At 30.4% G+C, this 22,057-nt stretch overlaps 2 protein-coding genes and 2 pseudogenes across 2 annotated transcripts; 3 read left to right on the forward strand and 1 right to left on the reverse strand.

The window, feature by feature from the left end:
* Nucleotides 1-6,592: 6,592 nt before the first annotated feature.
* LOC149880219 (uncharacterized) lies at nt 6,593-9,570 on the forward strand. The gene has a single exon (XM_090070923.1). It carries the CDS (start codon nt 6,737-6,739, stop codon nt 9,086-9,088), a length of 2,352 nt encoding a protein of 783 aa, XP_089927049.1. The 5' UTR covers nt 6,593-6,736; the 3' UTR covers nt 9,089-9,570.
* A 4,342-nt stretch (nt 9,571-13,912) lies between these two features.
* LOC149880220 (uncharacterized) lies at nt 13,913-15,351 on the forward strand (annotated as a pseudogene).
* A 577-nt stretch (nt 15,352-15,928) lies between these two features.
* On the reverse strand, nt 15,929-17,960 carry LOC149880221 (zinc finger MYM-type protein 1-like). The gene has a single exon (XM_090070837.1). The coding sequence runs from the start codon at nt 17,935-17,937 to the stop codon at nt 16,498-16,500; it is 1,440 nt and encodes a 479-aa protein (XP_089926963.1). The 5' UTR covers nt 17,938-17,960; the 3' UTR covers nt 15,929-16,497.
* Nucleotides 17,961-19,567: 1,607 nt separating this feature from the next.
* LOC149880222 (uncharacterized) overlaps nt 19,568-22,057 on the forward strand; it is a 3,464-nt pseudogene continuing 974 nt past the window's right edge.

Below are 22,057 nucleotides of genomic sequence, written 5' to 3' on the forward strand. Positions count from 1 at the left end.
TTGTGTAAACATTAAAATATTAGTTAAATGCTTTTAATGAGAAGCTTTACTTAGGCTTTTCATTAAAAGCATTTAACAAGAAGCCCAAGTGTGAATGGGCTTCCTCTATGCCGTTCTTGATGCATTTGTATTTCATTTACTAGGCGTTAAGCAGTTGGTTTTTTTTATGTACTATTTTGCTTTAAAAATCAACTCTATAGCTTTAAAGTATTCATTCACATACTTGTATGAAATTCTTTTTTAGATGTTTTACATTTAGTTAAAGATCGCCATTTGAACGATCGGAATTATCAGAATAAGCTACGAATATTTTCAATCAAATGAATGCAAATTTGTAAAATGAATGGACTAGATAAGGATTTTGTAAACTTTATTTTCAATTCTAGAAATCGAGAATCTCACGTCGAGGGTGGTAATTTTACGCAATTGCAAATATATCGTAATACCAGATGAAGATGTTATTATCCGATTCCTAGCCGGTACAAACTATGGCGAAAGTTACGCATAGTTTCTGTGTGTCTAAAACTTGTGAAGTCACAGAAAAATACTTGTCTAAGAACGGGTTTCTAACCCATGCAGTTGATTATCATTATTTACGAAAAAACAAATGCGAATTATGCATATTTTCTGTAACGGATGTGAAACCAATAAAATCAACGAGAAAATACTTAGCAAAAATAAGTTTTAGTTGCTGGTTTGAAACCTGCAATTTTACTTAGAAAACATGCGTCAAAAATCAGTTTAAAACACGTGCTAGTTGCTACAATTATTTACCAAAAACCAATACGTGTATGTACGTACGATGTATATACCCATGCATGCATAGTGCGCTCCTGCATGCGTGCGTGCGTGCGTGCGTGCGTGCGTGCTTGCGTGCTTGCGTGCATGTATACATGTATGTACGTATATACATGTATGTTTTTGTCAAGTTTAGTAAATTTTCTCAATGATATCTTTATTTTCAATAATTTCAAAGTCAATATTATGAAGAGTAGAAATAAAAATGTAGATAAATAAATGCTATTTTTATTTCAATGTCAACTTTAAATAAATACAAATTTCCTCAGAAACAACTCTAGAAAACCTGTTTTTGACTACCTACTTATTATCGCTGATAAAAAAGTTTGGATAGGATGAACATGGCAGATAAAATCTAAACATTATAAAATTTATAGGTTTAAGAATATATATGTCTTCAAGTTTATATGCTACTATTAATATGACTTTTTAAAACAAAATATGGACTTTAATTCAATAGCACATTTATTGTCCAGCGCTCTTATTTAAGTTCTTTGACATCATGGTTTTAGTAAGCAATAGATAAATTGTAAACTTAACACCTATAACGCCGAAAAACCTAATTAATAGCAAACAGTTCCCATCAAAAGCAAAATCAGAATGCCTACTCCTCCAATAGTAATGAAGAAATATGTATATATATATATATATATATATATATGTATGAATTATTTCTAAGCAAAGAAAAACTTATTTGCATTTGGTTATTTAAAATTGCTTTTTTTTGGCAATATGCTATAATAACGGAAAAAAAAATTTTTAACAATATTACAGCTACGTTATAATCATGCTATAATCATGTTACAATTAGTAATGATCTTGTAACTATGTAATAATCATATTATAATCATCTATAGTTTCTCAATAAAAATGTCATCTATCACAAAATGTTCATCAAATTCAAAAACCTTAGTATTTCTATAAATCTGGTTATCTCATTTAAGAAGATAAATGAGACTGATATGCATTAATTTTTAAAAGATAAGGGTAAATGAAGAAATAATTTTATAACTAAAATTTTATAATATAAATTAATAATTTTTTTAAAAATTTATCTAACATTTTAAACATTATATAACTGAGTAAAACAAAAAATCATGAGAGAAAAATCTTACAAAAATGTTAAAATTCCGACTTTATTTCTTTCATGTACTCTATCAAAAATGCCACAAAAATCTCAAATTTCTCAATGGGTCCGCCCTGGTCCTTGTTAAAGCTTCAGTTTTATCAAATTGAAACTAAATTTTTTAAGAAAATGGAACTTATATTTATCAAAATGTACAAACTTTGAGTTGAAACTCACAACCTTGTAACTTATTAAGTCACTGCAGAATACACTTTTTTAATACTTTAAGACATTTTTAAATAAAAATTTAAATTTTAGTTTCACTGATAATTCTATTATTGCTGAAATTTTCAGGTTTTTTTTTGTGCTGTGAGGTTTACAAATAGAGACTCAAAAATACGACTTAGAAATACGAGCAATGCGCTTGTCTAAAGTAATAAATGTCGATGCTGTAGTTGGTCTGGATTGACAGTTCAAAACTAATGGATAATACTTCAATACTCGTAATTATATGGCCAACAAGATGGTTTCGTAATTTTTTGGTTAAAATTATTTTTTTAAAATATAATAGTAAAATAACAATTTTCTATTATATTTAAACAAAACAGTTATTTCTCTAAAAAAAATTTTTTACAACAGAATAGATGTTGATGATCTGATGTGGTGGGAAGCATACTGGATGTGTCTGGGGATTTAATTGCAAATCAGAGGATGTTGTTGACACCAGAGTAATGTTTGCTCTTGGTGATGGATCTTCCGTTAGGTTGAGGAGTTCCATTGTCTACTGCTAGATGAGACGGGTAGAAAAACTCTTTCACTACTAAATAATGGATCAAAATTTTTTAATTGAAAAATATCTCTTGAACAAAGCGAATTTCACATGATACAAAACCATCAAATGCTATTGCCATAGTTACAGCCAAGGTATATGCGATACGAAAATATTTTTCTCGTGGTTGTAGTAAAATAAAAAAAGATCTGTTGAGCGGCTTAAAATTGTGAGGTGAGAGTGGAAGCATAATGACATTTTTGTAACTCGCGAATATTATGGGGTCTATATTTTGTGTAGAATCTGCAACCATCTAGTACCAGCTACACTTTTTTTTTTTTAAAGGGCTTTAAGAAATTAGCAAAGTGTTCACGCCATTCAACAAAATGGTGTGAGTTCTTCCTACCAAAGTCAGAACAGTACACAATATTGGCTTCTGGAGCGCCATCTTCCAGTTATTTTGGCACCATTCGTAGCTTAAAAGTGATCATGGATGTAACATACTGAGTTCCAATATTATTAAAATCCAATTGGTGTTTTTTTTAATAACAACTGTTGTGCTAACTCCTCTCTCTGTACTGGCTAAACTTTCCATCTGAAAAAACTTTTTGAACTGTTGAAGTCCCCAGCTCTTCAACATTAAATATGTTGTTAGCTCCAAGGTTGTGAGATATTATCAACTACTCTTGCAAATTGAAACCTCTGGCAACAAAAAACCCACTGAAACTACTTGTTCTACAAATTAACATTAATTCCGGCTGGCAGAAACAGAAAATGAAATCTCTTAAGAAATTTTGTTCCCTGCCTAAGCCTTGTAGTCATTAAATGGATGTGGTATGTTCCTGTTTTCTGAAACATAAAATACCGTTTCCAGAAGTCTTTCCTTTACATTCTCAAAAAAGATTTTCTATTTCAAAACAAAATTGTGATTTTCCTGCTCAAAATCTAATGGAAGTACAGCTCTACTGCAAAACTTTTTAAATTTAGTTGTAAATGTATTTAAATTATCAATAAGTCTCTTTAGAGGAGCTCTAGGAATGGTATATGCAGCTGCACATTTCTCTACTCTACACGTTTAATTTTAATTTTCTACGCTACACATTTCTCAACTCTAATTTACCATTTTTAAAAGCGGCAGTAGCATGTTGAAGATCTTCATTTCTCCTACAGCATTTAAAAAAAAGAAAAGTTATACAAGAATTTTTTATTGTCTGGCAAGCTTAATAAGTAATAAACAAACGTAGTAAAATTATATCTCGTTTCAGAATAGGCCTGCAGAAAACTAGTGCAGCAGTGAACAAAGCCTATAAATATTCTACTTTCACGCTACTATTTTTTACAAATCTTTGTGCTGTATTACAAAGGAATACACTTGTATTTTTGTGAAGGTAAATTGCTTTTTCATAACCTTTCTCATAAAAGAGAGAACTATAGAAAATATTGTTAAAAATGAGTTATAGGTAGTTTCATTATTGGAACTTACTGCTTTTATTTATTTACTAAAAGCCAACATTATGCTAAAAATGCAGTTTATATCTTAATTTGATTTTTTTTTTTTTTCTTTTTTTTAATTTATTTTAGTATTGTTGATCCTTTGCACTTCGAAATAGATTTTATAGTTACATTTTCGATAAATGTTTATATTAACTGCCATGTCAAAATAGGTTACTATAAATAGGTAAATCGATTTTCAGTTTTTATGTAGTTTTTTTTTTATTTCTTTAAGATTTACGATTGACGCATTTATACGATTTATAAAAAGAAAACCTGATTACCTTTTATTGTAAATTTTTGTCAGTTAAAATGATATAAATATATTCAATTAGTTCAATTTTTTTTTAATTTTCTCTATTTTATGCCTAATAATATTTGTTGTACGGGATCTTTTTAAACGGGGGGTAAATTTTTTAGGGGATCTTTTTAAACGGGGGGTGAATACTGTAGTTTTGCGCATTTGTCAAATATCGAGTTACTTAAATTTTATAAGGTGTTTAATTAATTAGCTTAATTTTCAGGAAAGAAAAAATGCTTATATATGTTAAATTCTCAAATCATTCTTTCACATTTTATTATTCTGGTAAAAGGTCTTCATCAAAAACTTGATTACTCTTCATAAAAATAGATCTATTCTCCTGACCACCATTAAGGCAAAAACGGGGAAGGGAGATCCTTTATTAGTGTCAAAATATTTAAGAGAATTAAATTTCGAGTAACAAAAGGTATTTTTAGTAAATGGTAGCAAATTACCGTTTATTAAAAACTGTTGAAACAAAGAGGTCATATATAAAAATAGTCAGATTAGTGCCATAAATAGTAATGGTCAAATGTTCAGTTAATTTTAATTTATTTAGTTGTGTGCATTTAACGTTTTTAAGACAATTTCCTTTTTTAAAGTAACATGTATCAAGGGGATATCAAAAAATTAATAGTTAATGTATAATTAACGTTCGCTTAATATTACTCTTATAAATTAAAGTTCATGTTATAAAAAATATAACAAAAATTTAGCTTTTTTCGTCAATTTAAAGCATGATGAAGTGTTATTACTTTCTGTCAGTAACTAAAAACGTATTGTTTTGAACTTAGTAATGTTGAGGAAAATGGTTCTGCCTTACACTGATATGATATATGTCAATTTTAAATTTCTCAAATAATGTTAAATAATTGGTAAATTATTTTACCTCCATATTTTTTATTTTAATTTTACAGATGGTTTAATTTTTTAAATTTGAAGGCGTTTTTCTAAAAGGGTATTAGTAATGGTTTCGCAACTTTAAATTGTGGAAAACAGCCACCATAAATTAACAGACCGACCATAACCCGTATTACGGGTTGCTTTTTGCTAGTTATTATTATTATTATCATCATCATTATTGTTATTATTATTATTATTATTATTATTATTATTATTATTATTATTATTATTATTATTATTATTATTATTATTATTATTATTATTATTATTATTATTATTATTATTATTATTATTATTATTATTATTATTATTATTATTATCATTATTATTATTACTATTATTGTTAGTAGTAGTAGTAGTAGTAGTAGTAGTAGTATCATTAGTATTATTTTAGTATTATTATTAGTGTTATTATTAGTATTATTAACATTATTAAACTCAATACCACTAAAATGTTAAATTTTAGACATCTTCTTTCTTCTGCAGAATGAGTATGATTTTAAATATTCTTAAAGTGATGTATAAATTTTATCACGCTTTGAGATTTAATATTTTAATTATTTACGAGATATATATTTATTCTTTACTTCGACTTCAATGTTGTTTACGTAACTTTTAAATATTTCATCACATAGATTTAAAAATATATAAAACCCCAAATCAACGCAGAATAAATTATATCTCTTTGTGAAAAAGAAGACTTTATATTAAAAGGAGTTGTTGTTACATTATTCGTACATACGCTTTGAACTTAAAAGAATCCTTTTAATGCTATCCTTTAGACAAAACCAAAAAAACTCTTTCAACAAAGCTTTTTTCCAAATGAAACTTTGCATCTCTTTTGCTCAATAATCTTAAATTTGACTGTGCATTAAACCACTGTTATTAGCGAAATATTCCTGCCTTCCAGATTTTTTTACTCAAAATTTTGGTTTCTCTCGTTTTCCTTAACAGTTACGAAACGAAATCGATCGAAACTAAGAGTTATGAAAAATTAAAAAGATATTTTTTACAAAAAACGGTACGAAAAAAAGTTCTCTTTTGTAGAGTATTTTGAAAGAAATAATGCGCTGCTCAGCAAATCATATATTCAACTGTTTCTAAAAATAATTGCAAATTCTAAGAACTGGAGTTGTAGGTATGGTTTCCATATGTGCAACTCTACGGACTGCATTAAGTAAAATGGATATGTTTTAAAATCTAAATTGATCTAGTACGTTCGTTTCATTTATTAATCGTATTAATTCATGTATGTCATCTATATATTTATAAACCGTTGAGTTGAACTTACAGATGAAAAACTTTAAACTTTAACTTAAAAAATTATCCCGATTAGAGTTTACATTAAGCATTTTTTTTCCTTCTATTAGCAGATAGAGCTATTGTATGATCTAGTCTAGTAAGAACAATGTTCATGCAGGTTATGGGTGAAATATCAACAAGCTTTCTAAACAAAGAGCAAAACCAATTAGCCGATCTTGTAAATAGAGAGAAAATGCTGGGAAATGCTGCCTATAAGAGTAAAGACTATGAAGAATCCATCAAGCATTACAACAACGCAATGAATATTGACGATAAAAACATGATCATTGTCAGCAATCTATCGACTGTTTACTTTCAGAAGAAAGATTACTGGAGATGTGCTGACTATTGTCTGAAAGCTCTGCTGACAACAGAAGATAAAGAGCCTTCTTCTAAGATCACACTAAAATGCAGTTTGAGGCTAGCAACAGCATTCAAAGTTGTCGGGGATTTTAAAGCTGCTCAAGAATGGTACAAAAAAGCAAACAGCTTCCAAGAAGCCGACAAGCTTGAGTTGGAGTTGCTAAAAGTAAAAGCTGATGATAAAACACTCATTAAGAACCAGGGGAAAAAAGAATATGCCACTGGCAGCAACGACTCTGCATTGACGTCTTATACGATAGCTTTGCAAGTTGGCGAGTGGGACAAAAGCGATGCCAAGCTCTTTTTGAAAAGAGCAGCCATTTTTACAAAGATGAACTTGTTTTGGTTGGGTTTAATGGATTGTAAAAAAGGACTTCTTTTAAATTCCAATTCTGAACGGCTCGTTTTAAGAAGAGGTATTTTGTTTCACAAACTAGATATCTTCTACGCTGCACTGAAAGATTTTGAAACATTTCTGAGCTCGCATCCAAATAATGATAAAGTTAAAAGCTATGTAAAGAACATTGAAGAAAAACTGAAAATAAAACAGCCATTGTTTCAACCAAAACTTGCACAGTTCTTTGAAGAATACAAAGAGATGTTTCCAAATGATACTCTCGGAGTAGATTTATTACGCTTTCACTTCTCAGAGTTTAGTTGCAGAGCAATCCAAATTAAAAGTAGCCCACCAATTGTAGATCATTTAGCAAATAAAATGCAAAGTTATAGTGAAAACGAAGAGTTTACAAATAAAAGGTTTGGAACAATAATGCCGGATTATCAGTTTCTAAAATCTTGGAAAAAACTACCAATTGGAAGTGTAGTTCCCATAGTTCAAGACGGTGGATTTGTTTTTAAAAACTACTATCAATCAATGAAAAACGTTAACTTTCCAAATTATCCTCTTTGCTATGGAAAAAGCCATGTGTCTATTGGTTGTGTTGATTTCTCTGAGCTTTTATTTGCTCAGATCAATGGTACGGAAAAAGATGGATGTCTGAACTTTGTTGGTGTAGATTCAGCAGTCTGCTCAATTGCAAGATGTTGGGTTCTTAAAAAAATGTTAGAAAACAATTCCAGCTGTCGATCGATTCTTCAAGTTTGGTTTTCTTCAGCATGGAGCAAGGAGACTCATCAAGAGTTTGTCAAAGTATGCGAGAGTTTGTTGAAAGAATCTGCTTTAGAACAGGAGCAGTTATATTTCATTCAGTTTTGGAAAGATTCTTATCTTTCAGTAACAGAAGCAGCAAATCAATGGAGTTTAGCTCATAAGAGTCCTTCAAAAACGGCTCTATTCGAAGATTTGGCAAACATGCGATACAAGGTCGACAGAGTGGAGTATGCAAGATATTTGTTCACGGGATTTCTTTTTGAAGAAACCGAATCTGCTCTCCATTGTGGCAACTTGACAATGTTTTCAGTCTCAGAAAAAAACTTCCAGTTAAAAGTTCCAGATGAAAACTTCTATTTCTTTTTTAACTTTTCTGACACCAGGTTTTACTACAATTCGACGCTAAAGTTATCCATGGAGACGTTCATGCTTGAGAGAATGGAATGTTTAAAACGTTCTATATTAGCCGAGCAAATAAACCTTGAGTTTAAATGTGGACAAATGAGTGCAACAAACATTGAGTTGTTGGAGTATGTAAAGTCAAAGAAACCGCACACAATTGATTGGTCCAATCTAATGGATTATTTTACCAGAGAGGACTTCATAAAAATGAGTAAACTCGTTGCTGTAAGAGAAACCGTTGAGTATTTTCATGTCATGAATTGGATTAAGTACATAAAGGGCGTTTCAATAATGGATTATGATTTAAAGTCTAAGAAAAAGGTGATTGGAATTTCACTAAACAAATTTTTGAGTCGATATCTTGGCTCGCGGATACTTAATTCTAACTTTGCACAGATTTGGGATTATCAAGTCAACGCATTTAGTATAATTAACGTCACATTTGAGGAATTGTGTAAGGCTTACATAGAAAAGTTCCTTGAGCACTACTTTAAAGATCTAGCAGAATTTCAGGTATTTGGAGAAAATGGTCAATTAAATCAATCCCAAACGACTTGTTTTGGTCGATTTACTATAAAATAAACTTTTCTTGTCTCACTCACTCAGACTAAGTTTACATTGAGTTACATTTATTAAATATGCTTATTTTAAACTTCCTTTTGCTTCAATTTTTTTACATTAATGAAGGGAATTGTTTGTGATTGTTTTTTCGTGAATTTTTGCACATTTAAGTTTTACACACTTATTTTTTTATTTAAAAAGTTATTTTATTTTTTCTGTTTAAAAATAGTTATGAAGAGCTTCATATAATCCTACCATTACAATACACCTATAAGAACTTTATGAACTTTTTAAATTTCCGCCAATTTTTGAACTTTTCGTTTTTTTCAAACCTAACGCTTTTATTTACGGTAAAAATTTTAAATTGATTTATGCACAGTAAATTTCTATGTATGCAATAATATTTTGTTATGGTCAACACATTCCTAGTGTATTATGGTTACAAAACTAATAGATACTGGCGTCTTGCTATATAATAATTTTTAGAGAAGATCATTCAGAAATAAGTTTCTAAAAGTATTGTTACGTGACACAAAAATGAGTTTATCAACAAATAGAAGATAAATACCAAGAATATTTTCGAAGAACCTTTTAAGTAAGGAAGAAACATTTATGGAGCAGAAACATGCTGTTCAACTTGAGTTAAATGAAAATAAATCAAACTTTAATTACTGAACAATGTGGAATTATTTTAGAAGAAGTTGTTAAAATGAAGATGTATGACGTTCGATATTGCTACAAGACATAATCGATGTAGCTAAGGCATAAATGGTATATGTACGTAAGGGTCAAACTTCCTTTCACAAATACATAAGCCGCATGGATTTAATTATTCAAGTAAATTCCATGTGAGCTTACTGTAAGTAAGCTAGAAGTATGAAATTAAGTTTGTAAAAAAAGTCAATTGTCATTGCTACTAATTATTTGAAGTTCTACAAAAAACGATTTGAAGTTCGTCAAAAAGGATCTGAAGTTTTTTAAGAAACGATCTGAAGTTCTTTAAGAAACGATCTGAAATTCTTTAAGAAACGATCTGAAGTTCTTTAAAAATGATTTTCGTAAATCATGCAAAAGAAAGGATCATCATGCTAAGTTGAAAATTCTGATGATAAATATATGAAAATATATATGGTAATCCTGCTGCAGTTACTACAGTTCTTGATTAATGTTGCATTGAAAACATTGACATGCAAAGAGCATCCTAAAACAGATTTAGTCTTCCAATATTTTCGGATCAACTCTTAAACCGTCCAAGCCAAAATACTAAGTATCATACATATCACCTGGTGACGTAGCTCACCAGCAAATACTTAAGAGGGTTGGATACAGCCTCCTAGAAACCAAAATAATATCTCAGTTTGTTCATCGCCCTTCGAACAATTAAGAAATGTTAATAGCATAGATATGATAAGTTAGACTGGAGCATCAGCTGGGGCATGGCAAAAGCTGTTGGTGAGGATCTTAGCGCACGGTATTTATTCTTTCAGGCACAAATCTAGTTTAATATAGACTTCAGCTGCTCTCATGGGATTTAATTTTTACAAGGAAACGGTTTTGAAACTCTTAACTTAATAGAAAACTATCTTACTTAAGCGTGAACTGATTTGCATTGACTAACAAAGTTAAACACGTTTAAACTTTTGTGCAGAACTTTTAAACGTTTTATCGATTTTTTAAATTGAAAATAAATTCATCATCATCATCATCATCATCATCATCATCATCATCATCATCATCATCATCATCATCATCATCATCATCATCATCATCATCATCATCATCATCATCATCATCATCATCATCATCATCATCATCATCATCATCATCATCATCATCATCATCATCATCATCATCATCATCATCATCATCATCATCATCAAAATCTTCTCCAAAATGTTTCGATTTTCTATAGAGATATGCAAGCTATACATGTTTATTTCCTGTTTTTGCGTTACATGATAAGTTCTTTAAATTAAGAGGCAATCCACTATTTGACAGTGCCACAGCAATCAAATTCATCGCTTGAAACGATCTTTTGAAGTGATAATCTCCTTCTGTTCAACCAAACACAACGCATAGATTACTCGAAGCGGACAACTTTTGGTACTTCTTTAGGATAAATACCTGGCGAAATGCACACATTTTTTTAAAGGTTTTTGAAGACAAGCCATGACTTATCTTCAGGAACAAAGCTTCTTGATTAAAATGCGCAAAACAATGAAAGATTGGACAGATTTGGCTTTTCTGTTCGGAATGTTTGTTAAGGTTTCATCCGGGCCAATATTCATACTTTACCAAGCTTTTTGAGACGATGAACAACGATCTTCATGCAACTTTATCTTCTTTTGTCAGCAGACTTTCAGAAAATATTCAGCAGATTTCCAATTATTTTTCTTCTGAAAGTAAACAACCGATAGATTGCTGACAATCATCATTTTTTTATCTTCAGTATTAATTGGGTTATTGTAATGGTTAATGGATTTCTCATAATCTTTAGCCTTGTAGGCAGCATTTCCCAAAATATTGTTCTCTGTTTACAAGATTGGCTGATTGGCTTTGAATTTCGTTTAGAAAACCTGTTGATAATATAACTAATAACTTCCATATAATTCGATAAACCACTGAAGTTAGTTTACTCTTCTTGATCAAGATTTAATCCATGATGAAGTAGTATGCTTAATTTATTTATTTTACCATATAAAAAATGAGGGGAAAGTAACGCGGATTTTTTTCAAACGATGTGCTTTATGCGAATATCTACTAAGTCAGACAAAGACGAAGTGGCCGCTTATGCAAGTTTCTTGGTGACAAATATTAGTACCCAAATTCATTTCATTTCAAGATACAAAAATAGAAATAGCTGGGGGTATTAGTTTAGAAGCTGCAAAGAACATGTTTTTGTCAGAAAATAGTATGACAATCCCAAGCTAGAACACAAATAGTATAAAAAAGCGTTATTTCATTAACTTAAATCTTCTATTGTGAAACAATAAATATCCAGACTTCCATCTACCATTAATTTTATTAATATAGTTTTCTTTATACTAAAAATAAATGTGATGATCACGACTAAAACAGGCAACTTCTTTAACCTTATTTTAAGTTAGACAATCTAGAATTATGACCTTTTAGCAGAAACATCTTGAGAAACTGATATTTGTATAGTTTGCCATTAAAAAAGTATAAAAAACAAAAAATAAAAACTGGGTAATGTAAAAAATAACTTTTAAGGAAACTAAAACATAATTGTTCTTGACCTCTGTTATCTGCTCATTTATCTTTGCTATCTATAACTGTTCATTTAACTGCGCTTTGACGTCCTTCCTTTGTTTTGTAAAAATCACCAAAGTATTTTCCCTACATTACGTCACGTGCCATAGATGAGGGTTAGGCGTTTGTAATTTTGTAATGATCTACTAAGGGTATGTATCTTTGTATGTGTTTATTAGTCTGTATATGTTTGTGTTTGAGTGTGTGCATGTGCATGTGTATGCGTGTGTATGTGTGTGCATATGTATGTGTGTGTGTCTGTGAATCTGTGTGTATATGCGTGAAAGTATGTCTGTGTAAAAAAAATATCAACTTTTGTGACGCAAAAACATTTTTTTTACAAATTAGTTGCATAAAAGTTCAATTTATTTATAAATATTTTGAGTTTTTTACAACGATGATTTTATCATTTTAGGCTTTAAAAAACAAAAAAAACAAAAAAAAAAAAATCAAGAAACATTCAGCAAACACGCTAGCACCGAAAAGTCAAATTTTGGAATGTATAGACAGGCAAGTAAATCCTGTTTCACCGTCATTCCTAAACGTTTTCTCGCACCACCTACCTCCACTATAGTAAACTTTTAAGATATTGAACTACTAGCTGACCCGAGATCGCCAGCTACACTAAGTGGAAGTAGATATATTCCATTATAATGAATTACAAATTTTGAAAGCCAAATGTGACGTCATTCGAAATAAATCCATTTTGAAATTTAAAAGTAGTTAAGTCAGGAATCCTTTTCAAGAAAATCCTGATCTTATCATTAGTGATTAAAAAGTATTGACCACTCTAAAGAGGAAGACTTTCCAGATGGTCTACTGGAGCAACTAAAAAAACGACCTTATAAAATTTTGTGAAAAAATAGTTTTATGTTACTGCTGCAGCGCTGTTTGAATTGTGCTTCTACTCCAAATACTTGCTGTTCTGTTCCTAATAAGTTTCTTGCAACAAATATTATTATCCATTTTAGTTATCAAGCATTTTGGAAATGTAATGTACGGTAGTTTTATATTGATCCCCGGTGGACATTTACAGTGCGCATGCGTAACTGTAGAAGTTTTTTTATTTCGAAGCTTTTTTAAATATTTTTAAATTTGCAAAAATAGATGTCCTCTTTCTAGTGTTGTATTACCTCATTCAAAGTTTTTAAAGAGAGTCATATGATTATAGATGATAAAAAAATAAAAGAAGGTCCGGTTTAATTGCTACTTGATAAACTTTAAGCAGCTGTAAAAAAATGTATTTTTTTTTAGTTTCCTGTTTTTCAAATCTCTTTAACTTTTTTGTTTCAATTTTTTATTGAAAAAACTAAACTGTTTCTGAAACTACAATATAAATAAATTTAGAAAATATTAACTTTATTCACCAGCCATTTTTTAAAGTTAACAAATTATTGAATTAAAAATGTACTAAATCGCACCTAAAAACGCGTGTCATGTCTTTTCAAACTATGCAGACAATGTTGAGATTGAATCGGAAATAACTCATTTACTGTAATTTCTTTAGCGATAAGAATTGACAAGGCATTTTTCACTGGAGAAGACATGTCAGACACTCACAGACAAAGAATATGAATGAAATGCTATACAGTTATCAGACATATTGAACAACGAGGAACGGCCTCTTTTTTTAGTTTAAGCCACTGGCCACAATTATGCTTACTCGAAAGATGCATGTGTTTTGTAAAGAAGTCTGGTAGGAAGAAAAAGAAGAAATGTGGAAGACCACCATCAGGCAAAAAAACATTTGGACAAGGGAATCAATTAATGAAATCATAGACAGTTTTTCTCGACTTTCTCGTATACGCTTTGAGTCTATTGACATGATAACACACATAGAGATTTAAGTGTCTGTAAGATTTTCAAAAGGATACTACACAGACCTGTCCTACTTAATAACTATCAACATTTATTTTGTGCTACATGTATTTTTCCATATTTAATTGGAAAGTTGGAAACAGAAAAAAAACGCACAACTTGCTGTTTTAATATCTCCCTAGGTAGTATTTCAAAAGCAACTACAATGCAAAATATCCTTGATTCTCAAGGATATTTTTTATTGTAGATGCGTTTGTTTGTCCTTTTTGTTAGCTTGTTAGTGCTAAAGTGCTCTAATAATGCTTGCAATAAAAAACATAAGCAATAAAGAGGAACACGAACAAGTATGCAAAAAACATCAAAGTATATCACACAATAGTTCCGAATTATCCAACTCATAAATGACAGTTAAAGAGATTTATAAAGTTCATGAGAATAGTGAAATTCGTAAAGAATTAGATTGCAAAAAACAAATCACATTCGTTTGAACTCCCTTCTGGTGAATCTCGGGTAAGATATGTTTATTTTTAAATTTAAAGTATTTATTTCCAAAAAAAAGTTAATTAAATATTTTCATATAATTAAAAGATAAATTTGACATGATTCAAAAGAGCTACAAAATATCAACTGAGATTAGCCAGAGAACTTTTTGCAGACGTAAAATTCAACTTCACCAATCAATAATTGAAACTGCAGGGCTTGCAAAAAAGGCAAAAATATCTCGTACAGCGGTTATGCTTAATTCTTTTAACGAAAATGAGAAAATCAATATACTGAAAAAATTAAATATCCCCCAAGTTGAGTTTGAGCCAGAACAAATTGTTTCACTGAAGGCAGATTCAGGTTTACCTTGAGAAAAGATTAAAAAAAAATGATTAGGTATATAAAATAGAAAACTTGTACAACACTGTCTTTTGCATTCACTGAAAATTTAAACATTTTCCAGGAGTAGTTTATTTTTAGTTTAGTTTTTTACATGTTGAAAAAAACTAAAAATGATTTAGTTATATTTCAGATTTTTAAATACAAAAAATGTCACACTACCATCACTTTCAAAACAACGAGTAGTTGCTAAAAATTGGCCATGTGATGATTTGATTGTTGAATATAAAAAATTTCTGGTTGAAGTAAAAAACAAAAAAGGAACTTTTGAATTGCAAAATGTACTAATGGCGTATATCAATGATTTGCCATAGCATTTAATAAATGTGCTAAGAACTTCAATAATGTAATTGATGAGCCATTGTTCAATTTACTAATTGAACAGGTGTGTGTTACCTGTTGCCAAAGCATTAACGCTAATAATATATATATATTACATTGAACTATTTTTATATGTTTACTATAAATCTTTTTATAGATAGAATACCAGCTCTTCCAATGGCGTTGCGTGAGAAAATTCCAGGGGGGGGAGAGACCTTATTTTTCCCAACTGCTTAACATAGTTTTCACAACTGTTTTTTATAATTTAAGAATTCAAAAAATCAATTTTTGTCCTATTTACAAAATCTACTGATTGTTATACTACATTGCAGTCACTTTCATGAATTGCCAATTATCAGTATTTGACTTCTTTTAACAAAACATAGCTTCCTTTACATTTATACAAAATATTCAATTCAAAATACGTCTAAAGGTTTTACCCATTCATAGTGAAACTGTATCAGTCCAAAAAAATGTTACAATTTACAAATCCAATAAACTTTACAAACCATTTTGGCAGCATATATAGCAGTTTAAAATTTTACGGAAATGAATTAGTACAAAGGAATATGGAAAATATTATTTTATTTCAAAACTTATACGCACAATATTTTATCATCACTATCATTTTTTGTCTACTGTTTGATTTTAATATGACGTTTCTTCAATTGAACCCATCGTTTAACAAGATGTTAGGGGTTAACTCCTTTACAAAGTTCTTTTTCGCACTTTAGTAGCATGAGGCTATCCAATCTCTCGTCACTCATTGTTGTTCTCAGATGTGATTTTACAATCTTGAGTTGACTGAATGAACGCTCATTTGATGCTACACCATAAGCAGCTGTGATTACAAAAATGCATAATTTATGGGCTTGTTTCAGTATATCCTTTAACTTCAAAACATGGTACAAAATGTCTTGCAGCGTCTTAGCTGGTGTTCTTGATGACTTAAAATCTTTATGACCTTCTTCTAAACAGATATCTATCAAAATTTCCATCTGGCTTTTCAGCACATGAACGTCTGGAATATGATCCTTGTATCCAGGAGGAAAAAGTTTGTTTGCTTTTGTTAAGTTTTCAATACTCAAATTATCCTTATTTAAAGGAAAACTAAAAATTTTGGTGATAGGGGCAAATATTTACTTTAATGCTGCCGAGTTTTCTGTTAAACCCATGGCTAGAGAGTCTATGACCTCTTTGAATTCTTTCCGGTAATAAGCTTTCATCTCCATTGCTATTAATCTATGGTGTCGTTTGTAATCATTTTCTGCATCAATGTGTAATTTCCTAGAAAACATTACTGCACTTTCAATCAAATTATTCATAGCATCTGTATCGTTACTGATATTTTGTATGTTCTTGGCAGTACTTTCAATTACATTTATACTGTCGATAACATTGAAGTTTGGACTTTCTAAGATTTCTGTTAATATTTTTATCTTCTCAATGATATTCTTCATGAAGAAAAGAGTAATAATGAAATCAAAAGTTGTTACTTTTTTCAGAAGTCCCATTGCCTTAGTTCTTGTGTTAGTATCAAAAATCTTATTATTTGAGATGCTCTGAAGAAGATCAACAACCTTCTCTAAACACTGATTTAAAGCCTTAACAGATTTTGCTCGTGCGGTCCATCTTGTTCTAGACAGGTTTACAAGCTGTAGTGCACTGTCAATGTCTTCCAGTTTTTCTTTTAAATGACTAAATCTTTTTGTGCTTGATGTGAAGAAAACATGCCACTGTTCGAGGACATTAAACAATTCTCGTATTAAAGTATTAACATTGCATGCATGTTCAAGAGCAGTGTTTGTTCTGTGGTCTTGACAAGGTATGTAGGGTACATTATGGCCAACTTCTTCTGTTATATACTTTTGTACTCCTTTAAATTGTCCAGACATTGAACTCGCGTAATCATACGACTGAAAAGCCATCTTTGACGTGTCAATGCCTTCTTTATGTAAAGAAGATAAAATTAGCTCAGCCATCCCTTTTCCAGTCTTATCAGTGCATTCAACGGATTTTAAAAGCCTTTCCCGAATCTCACCGTTTTCACTGGCTGTTCTCACAACTATACTCATTATGTCCTTATGTGACATATCGGGAGTAGTGTCGGCCATCACGGAAAAAAAATTGGAGCTATTAATTTCTTCTATGATCTTTCCCTTTAATTCAGTTGCAATTAAACTAATCATTTCATTTTGAGACGATGGACTTGTGTATGTAACTCTATATGGACGAAGGGCTCTATCTTCAATCCAGGCTTTTAGTGTGGGATTGTGGCGAGAGATAAGATTCACTACTGCAACAAAGTTACCTTGATTAGCACTGTCCGATTCCCTAAACGCTAGCCCTTGGCTTCCTAAAGTCTTGCATGTATCAATAAGAATTTCAACAGTTTTTCTATTCTTTACCTCTATTTTTTGCTCTTCTATAAGAGCAAGTCTATTGGATTTATCAATAAGGTGATCTATATGACCTTTTTTCATAAGAAAGTGACAATATTCACTTAATGCAACTTTATGTGCTTGAGAGGTAAAGTGTGCCTGAAGCTTTCCAAGTTTTTCTTTCCCATAGCTTTTCATCTTGGACCAAGATCTTACCCCAACATTTATCCAAGTATCTTCAGTTTATCCCTTCTTTCCAAATACCTTAGGGAAAAGCCGGCAGACAAAACAAAATGTGGCATCCTTCTGGGTACTGTATTCTAAATGTTCAAACTCTTTGTACCACTGGGGATTAAATCTATTTTTACCGTCACTTGGGAAACTAGCAAGTTTTGGTTGGTGTGGTCCTAACTGGATTAAATACGATTTTTGATTATCTGTAATTGTATGTGGACGTAATCCTGGGTCATGGCTTATCAATGCTGATGAATCTGATTTGTCAATTATAATACTTTGAGCTTTGATATCGAGTTTTCTTAAAAAAGCATTTCCCATTTTCAAAACATTTTTTGACATTTCCACCACAGAACTTGTTGCATTTACAATTTCAATCGCAGCGAATTTTTCATTTACTAATTCTTCTTTACAGTATTTTTTATAAATGTCATTACAATCTTTAAGATTATCTATTAAAACACCCAAATTCCCCATGAGCAAAGTCCAACTTGTTGTTTCACTGCTTACTTCAGAAGTATCCAAGTTAATAATATTCATGTCATCCTTTTCATCTCGGTCAGGAAACTGGTTTAAATGATCTGATTTAGAATTTAGTTCTGTAAGTTTCTCTGCTTGTTCCTGGACTACAACATAACCCGAGTTTTCCCCTATTGCATCATTATCTTGAATTTATGAACTTGCATCCTCTTCAAATTTTTTATCAGAAGATGTTGATTCTTCTTCTATGGATATACTACATGTTGAAGTCGATGCTTCAATTATTATCAAGTCTAACTTTGTATGTTCACTACTTTGTATTTCATCATCCACTTCGACATCATCACCAGCATTCTGAGGTACCATTTTTCGTTTTTTTGAAGCTAAGGAGGCTAGAAAAGGATTCTCTGGGGCTCCCACTGTTTGTATATGAACCTTTCTACCACCATGAACGGATCTTTCATGACTGGTTTTATAGTCGTTATTAAATACTGCTTTGCATACGCAACATTGTAATTTATATCTTTTGCTTTTCATAGTTAGTGCTGGAAAACAAATGCAGATACTATAATTTACCGTAATTTTTAACTGATTTAATGTTTATAAAAGTTATCACTCTTAATAAGTATGATAACTTTTATAAACATTAAATAAGACAAATGTTGAAATCAATTCATGGAAATAAATATTCACGTTTCAAAGTAGAAAGTATGAAAAAAAAAAAAATAACTGCTTTTAGTCAAACATACAGCATAAACTTTCAGCTGCCATTTTTATTGTTGATAACAAAAAAAAAGTAGCGTGAAAAAAAAAAAACAACGTGGAAATCAAAAGGGCTCTTCTTTATGACTCCACAATTTATTTCGTCTTGTGGAAAACAGCCATAAGTCATTTAATAAACGTAAAGTTTATTTGTCCAAGTCAAAAATGAATTAGATCTTTGATGGATTTTTGCAAACATTTTAATTTTATTTAACTAGAAAATATTTTTTGATTTTATCACCTATTTCCCAACTGTCCAAACTCTCGGCAAGGAAATTCCCAACTTTTCTCTTTTTTAGATTCTGGGAGGGGGAGACTCCCCCCCCTACCCCCTCCAAGGCGACGCCCCTGAGCTCTTCACATGTCATTGGTATTGTTTCTAAAATTCTTCAACGTGTTAGAGTTAGAACGTCATCTCCTTGATATCAAACTAGCTGGAGTTCTTGCAACAAGTGATAAACACCTTGATTCAAGCGAGTTTGACAAATACGTTGAGAAGCAGGTAGAGATATTCCAATTACAACATGCCATCGAAGATGTAAGTAACAAAATAATTCTTATTCAATATGCAAATGCAATTGCAATAATTTCAATATGCAAATGCAATATGCAAAAGTACTTTGTGACCCTGAAAATGCAGATTACTTAAAATTAATTTATGAGGAAAGGGTTAGATTTTTAGAATTGGAGGGAACAGAAAATGTATATCAATTTATATATCAAACAGTACAAGAAATAAATCTTTAATGACATTTCTAAGTCATCTGCACACCAAAAATCGTATTTAATCTTTCAGGAGATACAAATTGCAGAATGTTCTAAAGATGAATTGAAAAAAGGAATTGGCCCAATAATAAACGGAATTGAATCTGTTTTGCAGTCGTGTGGAGTACAATGTCAAGCTTATCATTGTCGCTCATTCATTGGGGATCATGTTCATAAGATGTTAAGTTTACGTTTTTTTTACATATATATTAATCCTTTCAGGCATTATTGACAAATTGCTTCTCTGTATATTATGTTAGTTTTTGCAACTTTGGTATTAAATAATTTTTATAACATTCCCAAACAACATCTTTGATAACATCTGTACTAATGAAGTAAACGATTTTTCTTTTATATTTGTAGTTGAACAACATACTGAAGTTATGCAATTCAATTCCCCAAATAGATTTTAATCACATAAAACTTCAAGAACATTCAGTTCATATGGAAGCGATTGACATATGTCAAAAGTTCAAACTTCTGTTTCACAAATATTCAAAGTGTCACAATCAAATGAATTCTTGTAAGTTATTCGACGAAGAAAAGGTACGAGAACTAATGGATTTTTTTCAAACTACTTGGCCAAACGAATCAATAACTCTAAATATGCATATGTTGGAGAATCACATGGAATTGTTTTTGAATAAATGGGGAGTGGGCTTGGATTATATGGGGAGCAAGGTAGCGAGAATATACATGCAAAATTTAATAACATAAGAAGAACATATTCTAGCCTGTCTAGAATCCGAAAACTAGAAAGTATAACATATATATATATATATACATGTAATGTGTTAGTATAAAGTTACTAACAATGTGGTCGAAATTGGTTGGCCATATTATCTTTTTAATACTAAAAAAATAGCGAAATACTATCCAACTTTGCAGCTTCATATCTTCGTTTAGAAAAAATGACTGATGTAAATGATATGCTTAATATCATAACCCAGCTTTTATTCTTTTCAATGATATATAACAGTACTTTAAAAAAACCCTAAGTAGTGGATTTAAGTTTATGCGCAATGCGCATGGCCACAATAAATGTCTGTTGCAAAACGACCGTGGTATACCGTAGATTTCCCTAATTCCGAACAGTCGCTAATTACGCACAGTTTTAGTTCAATTATTGTTGCATCTTTTATTTTTATGGGATTTTTAAAAGAAAAACTGATTAAAAAATAGGAAGACTAGGATAATTAGAGTATGAAAAAATATTTTCAAAATATATGTTGATACCATTAAATTTTTTAATTGCAAGCAGAAGACTTTTTATAACCCTGAAAAACCATTAATACAAAACCGACATAAAAAAAAGATAATTTAAATTGCGTACTGTTCGATGTAGAATTTTATGGTGATTATTTACCTGAAAAAGTCAAAAATTAGCAATACTTCGCAAGATATCTTAAAAGTAGTACTTTTCTGCATAATTACAACGATTCCCAAAATCCAAACAGATTTTGGAATGCACTTTTTTTTGCAAAAGTTGAAGTTTTTACGTGCAAGTAATTAACAACAATATTTAACAATAGTATTTTAACGATATTAAATAAACGACAAAAAATTTTTTGGGATTTGATATGTGCGTTCGGAATTAGGAACACGTGTTCCTAATTCCAAACGAAAACTTTACTTTTTAAATTTAAAAATTAACAATATTTTTATAATAAATATACTTGTTGCTTAATATGGTTCAATTCAGTTTAGGTTCCAGTTTATTTATTTAAAAAAACTAATATGAAAATCAAAAAGCAAGCGGAGTTATTCAACTTTAAGTACTATTTTGTTCGGAATTAGGGAAATCTACGGTATTGCGTTAGCTTGGCGGGAAAACTCATCAAGTAGAAACATGTATTTTGAGTTACTATCTACTATACTATTATTGATTTAAAGTTTTCTTTTTACTTCCTTGTACTTTCAGCTGACAAAGTAATAATGTCATTGTTTGAATTACATTTTGAACTTTTTTTACATTTAAGTTATACGAAAAAATGGATGGATATTTTAACAATTTAGGTAGTAGAGACATTACTTTAGGTAGCAGTGTCATGCTTAATTAAGTTTTAAATAAGCAAAT

Source organism: Hydra viridissima, unplaced genomic scaffold (assembly GCF_058129835.1).
Source record: "Hydra viridissima isolate aposymbiotic clone 2 unplaced genomic scaffold, HvirCarnegie_v1 scaffold_13, whole genome shotgun sequence".
NCBI lineage: Eukaryota > Metazoa > Cnidaria > Hydrozoa > Anthoathecata > Hydridae > Hydra > Hydra viridissima.

Bases quoted from the DNA above. Each gene is read 5' to 3' on its own strand.
- LOC149880219 (XM_090070923.1), top strand. From the start codon at position 6,737: ATGTTCATGCAGGTTATGGGTGAAATATCAACAAGCTTTCTAAACAAA.
- LOC149880221 (XM_090070837.1), bottom strand. From the start codon at position 17,937: ATGAAAAGCTATGGGAAAGAAAAACTTGGAAAGCTTCAGGCACACTTT.